Below are 5,952 nucleotides of genomic sequence, written 5' to 3'. Positions count from 1 at the left end.
AGAATCCACGTAATTAGTTTTAAATGAGTAACACTGAGTAAAAACGATGCAACCGGTTAAAACGGGTAAAAACAGGTAATAGCCGGTCATATTACCTTAATATGAACAAAACTAACAAGTTTGTTCCATTAATGAGAAAAAAAAAAGAATATTACCTATATGTGGACAATCGAAATAGTTACTTACCTTCATAAGTCATTTTCCCAAAATTGTAATGTACTCTATATTTTTCTTTTTAACTCCGTTACGGAGATGGATTGGAAAAAATGAAAAATCTCACAATTCACTTTCTCGATCTTGGTAGTTTCTAGAATGTCATGGACAAGAAAGATCCACCGTCCCGTAGTTGCGCCCTCTCTATCACTATAAATTGTTTGCCAGGGTTTCTGATTCGCTCTGCGCTCGTCTTCTTTGACTACTGAATCTCAGGTACGAGTCGCATCCTCTCTCAATTTTTTTGATATACAGTTCTTTATTGTATGTTCGTTGAAGATTCTATTTCCAGTAAATCTTGGCATTTTTATCGTATAACCTTCGCAACTCTTTAGGATTTCTAGTCGAGTTCCAATTGTTTCCACCGATCTAATCGCAATATTTGAACAATGAAGTTTGTGATCTGACATGGTATCAATTTAATTTGATGTACATACTTTCGATTGAAAAATGGAAGAATTCCCTTTGTTTGTTTGTTTGTTTTTTTTTCCAATTTTTTGATCTACACTCGATTGTTGTATGTTGCTCCCAAAATTTCCCCTAACTCTTCGAATTGGAGTTATCCCCCTGATTCGAGCTTGAATTGTAACTGGCATAGGAGAGCTTTTATATATAATTTAACATATGCATAGTGCTCAAAATTCTTTAGGATTTACAGTTGGCTTCCACTTTTATGAATGATGAAGTTTGTGATGTCAGATAAGATATCAAACTATCAATTAACATGTGATGCTAGACAAATAATCGATAAAAATGTGATGTTCCGACCTCAAATTAGATATTGGAAGTTTTGCTTTTACATTGTAACTGACATGTGAGGGGGTTTAGGTATTATTTCATCATATATCTACTGTGTACAGTTCTTGAGGATTTCTAATAGGCTTCTAATTGTTTCTACCAATTTACATGCAATGTGAGAATGGTGAAGTTTGTGCTGTTAGACAATGTATCAATTTACATATGATGTTCCAATTAGAAGTTAAAAGCTTAATGGAAAACCGATAGATTTACTCTACTTTTTCTTTTTTAGAATAAGAATTCTCTGGTGTAGATTTGTCTATTGTCTCTTGGTCCTCAAGTATTACCATAAATCTTTGAATTTCAATCTCTGGGATTCTTGCTTCATTTGAAACTAATATATCAGACATTACATATAAGATCATCATATGTCTAGTCTTAGCAATTCTATAGGATTTCTAGTCAACTTCTAATTCTTTTCATCAATTTAAGTGCAATATGCATATGGGTAAGGTCTGTGATGTAATCATTATCAATTTACATGTCATGTTTTGGTTACCTAAATGGAAAAAAAACCTGATAGACTTGCTCTACTTTTTCTTTTTTCAATATGAATCTTCTGATGTTCAACCTTATAGATTTGCATCACTATCTATGATCTTCAGTGTTAAATATTGTTCAGGAGCTATTTCTTATTGTTTCAATACAATATTTTGTATTCTTAATGCATTTTTTCTTTGTTCATCCAGAGCTCACACTGTCGTTTGTTCAACTTAGCAAAAGACCTTACAGACAGGACATCTACATTTTAAATTTGAAATATGGCCGAGGTACATTGCTCTATCAAATATTTACTAGTTGCACATTTCAAATTTACTATTTAAGATATGAAATAACCACTTGAAAATTTTCACTAACAGGAGGGTTACAAGGTGAGTTTGCACGTGTATGATTTAAGTGGAGGCTTAGCTCGTCAACTCTCCATGTCATTCTTAGGGAAAGCCATTGAAGGCATATGGTAAGCATCATACTCCCTCCCCCCCAACCTACCATGGAGCCAATTAAGCATCTGTTAACTTAATATATAAAAACAGGCATACAGGTGTGGTGGTATATGGTACTGAGTACTTTTTTGGGGCTGGTATTCAACAAACTCCAGCTGGAACAGCACCATATGGGACTCCACTCAAAGTCATTGATCTTGGTGTCACCCATGTCCCAAAAGATGTCTTTCAGATGTATCTAGATGAGATTAGCCCCCGATACACACAAGAAACCTACAGTTTATTGTCACATAACTGTAACAACTTTAGCAGCGAAGTCGCACAGTTTCTTGTGGGTGTCTCCATACCAGATTACATCCTCAATCTCCCTAACGAAGTCATGAGTAGCCCAATGGGTGCACTTATAAGTAAGTTCCTCAAACTTTTCATGTTAATGATGCATTTGAGCTTTTATGGATTCTTTATCTTACACATGAAATTTGGTATGGATGACAGTGCCTATGATACAGAATTTGGAGACCACATTGAGGGCAGGTGCTGTCCCACAAGCACCTCAGTTTAAACCATCTCCAGTGAACACAATTCCTCAGGTGTCAAAGAAAGTTGATAAACCATCAGAAACCAGCAGCCACACAAATGTAAATGTGGCCCCACCCCCACCCCCACCTGCAGCTGTGCCAGCTGGCACATCACAAGAGAAACCAGATGTTGTTGATCCTCTTGGTGATGCAAGGAGTAAAGTGCAAGAAGAGATTGGTAAGGAGTTTGCTGCAATGATGGCTAGTGGGACCCTTCGTGCAAGTGAGGCTGCTGCACTTGCAACCAAAAAAGTGATGCAGAAATATGGGCACATGAATGCTGCACAAAGCTGAAACAGGTTTTGTGCTTTTTTTTTTTTTCTTACTGCATCTGTGTTGAACATAAAAATTGTGGCAATTTATCCCATTCAAGAAAACGTGTTAATGACTCCTTTTGTTGAATGATGAACTACTTCTGTTAAATCCTCTATTTCTTGAAAACTGAAATACGCATTCCATGGGGGTGGGGTGTTCTTTTCTATTCCTTGATGAAATGGAATGATATATTATAATTAGAAATTATTTTTAATATATAATTTTCAATAAGAGATATGTTTAAAAAAATCAAAACTTTAGTTAAACAATTTTCATAATTTCCCATAAGTTGACTAAAAATACTTCTTGAATTTATTTCTATTCTAAGATTTTACATGGTATTTAATTTATCAACTTATGTTTGACTATTTAAAATGCATATATAATATATATTTCAAATGAAATGAAATACGTTGATATGTAGTTTATTTATCAACATATCCTGATTTGATTAATATCCTTTTTACAAAATATCAATATTTTGATTTTTTTTTCTCTATTTTTAAGTTTAATTTCATGTAATTCTACATAATATATATTTTTATATATATGTTTGAATGGTTTATTTGATAATAAGTCATTCCATTCCACCATACCAAAGAGACCCTGGATATGTTCTTTTGGGCAAACTAGTCATATGAATGGTGTATTGAATCGTGCACAAGGGAATCAAGAACCGCAACCACATCACTCATGGGTGGTCGGAGCGGTGCATTGACACCAAGACACATGGCTGCTATCGCTAACACTTGACTTAAATCAGATTGTGGGTATTTTCCTTGAAGCAGTGGGTCAACCACTTCTGCATATTTGTGTGGGTCCCTGATCTTTGGCTCCACCCATTGAACAAGATGCAATTCTTCGGTATCTCTCGTTAAATCAACCGCTCGTCTCCCTGTAATTAGTTCCAACAACACAACTCCGTAGCTATAAATATCTGATTTCACAGTCAACCTTCCTGTTTTTTGATACTCGGGTGCACAATATCCGAATGTTCCCATCACTCTTGATGACACATGTGTCTTTTCCCCAACTGGACCAATCCTTGCTAGCCCGAAATCAGATAGCTTCGCGTTAAAATCCTTATCCAGCAATATGTTGGACGACTTTAAGTCACGGTAAATAATCGGAGGATTATTCGTCTCGTGCAAGTATTCTAGACCTTTTGCAGCGTGCAATGCTACCTTCATCCTCGTTGTCCAATCAAGCGGTCGTTTGCCACGTGGCAGATCTACAAATTTCAAAATCACAACAAAATTAAGCGTTCATGCCTTTTTGATGGAGGGGGATAAAAAATTGCAACTTTTTGTCCCATTGATTCACACCGAATCCAATAATGTAATGTTATTACTTGCCTAACAAAATTGTGCATTGCATATTTGCGTACCGAGTAGATGATTTTCGAGAGAACCAGCACGCATATATTCATACACGAGCAGTCTTTGTTCTCCATCTGCACAGTATCCGACCAAATTTACCAAGTGTGGATGGGAAAGATGGCTTAGCATCATAACCTCCACAAGAAACTCTTTGTTTCCTTGCTTTCCCTCAGGATTCAGTTGCTTTATCGCTACAACCTGATCCAACGGAATCAAAATCGTGTGATTATATTGTTACAAATACCTATGTTGAGTTGAACGTTTGTTGAGACTCATTACTTTACCTTGCCTGTTTTCTCGAGCTTTCCCTTATAAACTCGCCCGAATCCACCTTCCCCGAGAATACATTCTTCTTTGAAGTTTTTTGTCGCTGTTGCAAGCTCCTTGAAAGTGAAAATTTTTGCTGAAAGGTTTTTGTTGTCTTGATCTTTAATGTCGACCTTAACCTTTTTCGCCCTTTTAGGTGAAACATCATGGCCTTGAAGTTCGCCCGAATCTTTGTTCTTATTCTCTGCAAAATATTACGCCGATGAGCTGCTCAGTAGTGTGCTCATCACGTAAGGAGGTAAATCATTGAACAATTTGGGTTTTATGGCTCCCAAAGGAAAACAGTACTTACTCAATGGAAAGGGTAGACAATGGCATTGTCCGAATCTTCTCAACCTATTAGTCCGTCTCTTCCATCGTGTCGCAAAACATGGAAAACGAATCATGTTTCGTCTCTTTCCTTGTGTCGGATCTTTCTTTACGTGTGTTGGAAAACATGAAAGATAACTCCGGTTTCGCTTCTTTCCTTGCATTGAATCTTTCTTCTCATGTCTTGGAAAACACCAAAAGCATTTCATATTTTGCTTCTTTATTTCTGCGGAGCCTTCATTTACTTCTGCCGTGAAACAATTTGCGTTTGGTGTCTTTTCTTGTATGGATTTTTTCTTTGGAAAACATGAGAAACAACCCATCTTTGGCGTCCTTTCTTGTGTCGCGTCTTTCTTTGCTTGGGTTGACTTTTGTGTTTGGAAACATGAAAAACAATTGGCTTTCTGTGCCTTTCCCCGTGTCGCTTCTCGTGCTTGGAAGCACGAAAAACAATTCATGTTTCGTTTCTTTCGTTCTGTCGATTCTTCCGAAGAAAAACACGGAAAACAATTCATGCTTCGTTTCTTTCCTTGTGTCCCACTTTCTATGCCTTGTCTTTTTTCTTTTGGAAAACATGAAAAACAACCCATGCTTCCTTAATTCAAGAATGTTTTCGATGTCTTTGGTCAATCTCCTTTGTATATGTTGAAACCCTACCTAGAATCAAAATATGCAAAAACCTATTCTGGCTGCAAATGTAAATGTCTAATTATTAATGAAAATTATCAAGATTTTGACTCAATAAGAAGAAAGGGAAAGACCAACTGGGTCAATAACCCTTTTGGTTCTCTCCCATTTTTGAGAGACCAATGGGAGAGAAGACTTTGGGGAAATTTGCCAAAGAAAATTGATTGAAATCAAATCAGGTAATTTGAAGGAATGCATAAAAAAAGGAGAGACAAAGTGCGGATAATAATATTGGTGGGTATTGTTGTTAGTTTCCAAAGAGAAATTGTCGCTCAATACACATGATGATATTGTAGGCAAAATTACATGGTGCTACTGAGAAGAAACAAAATTGATATCACGTGTTAATGAATTTTTTAAGTAGGTTGCATAAATGATTTCCCGTATAATTGAATATGTTGA

The 5,952-nt window shown here is 36.2% G+C and overlaps 2 protein-coding genes across 3 annotated transcripts; one reads left to right on the top strand and one right to left on the bottom strand.

Moving 5' to 3' along the window:
• Window positions 1-271: 271 nt before the first annotated feature.
• LOC145072059 (uncharacterized) lies at window positions 272-2,956 on the top strand. Of its 2 annotated transcripts, none has more exons than XM_079018419.1 (5): window positions 272-429; window positions 1,701-1,781; window positions 1,872-1,969; window positions 2,046-2,362; window positions 2,451-2,956. In XM_079018419.1, the coding sequence occupies exons 2-5, from the start codon at window positions 1,773-1,775 to the stop codon at window positions 2,825-2,827; spliced, it is 801 nt and encodes a 266-aa protein (XP_078874545.1). In that variant the 5' UTR covers window positions 272-429; window positions 1,701-1,772; the 3' UTR covers window positions 2,828-2,956. The 2 variants fall into 2 exon arrangements, with proteins under 2 accessions (XP_078874545.1, XP_078874546.1); XM_079018420.1 differs by lacking the exon at window positions 272-429 and adding an exon at window positions 543-624.
• On the bottom strand, window positions 2,166-5,724 carry LOC145072057 (putative serine/threonine-protein kinase PBL25). The gene is made up of 4 exons (XM_079018418.1): window positions 4,847-5,724; window positions 4,512-4,738; window positions 4,236-4,425; window positions 2,166-4,079 (listed from the first exon to the last, which is right to left on the bottom strand). Exons 1-4 carry the CDS (start codon window positions 5,451-5,453, stop codon window positions 3,478-3,480), a joined length of 1,626 nt encoding a protein of 541 aa, XP_078874544.1. The 5' UTR covers window positions 5,454-5,724; the 3' UTR covers window positions 2,166-3,477.
• Window positions 5,725-5,952: the final 228 nt, after the last annotated feature.

This window comes from Lactuca serriola, chromosome 9 (assembly GCF_051521515.1).
Source record: "Lactuca serriola cultivar US96UC23 chromosome 9, Lser_US96UC23_V15, whole genome shotgun sequence".
In the NCBI taxonomy this organism is placed as follows: domain Eukaryota; kingdom Viridiplantae; phylum Streptophyta; class Magnoliopsida; order Asterales; family Asteraceae; genus Lactuca; species Lactuca serriola.
Note: the sequence above shows the minus strand (reverse complement) of the source record. Positions and strands in the feature narration are given on the sequence as shown.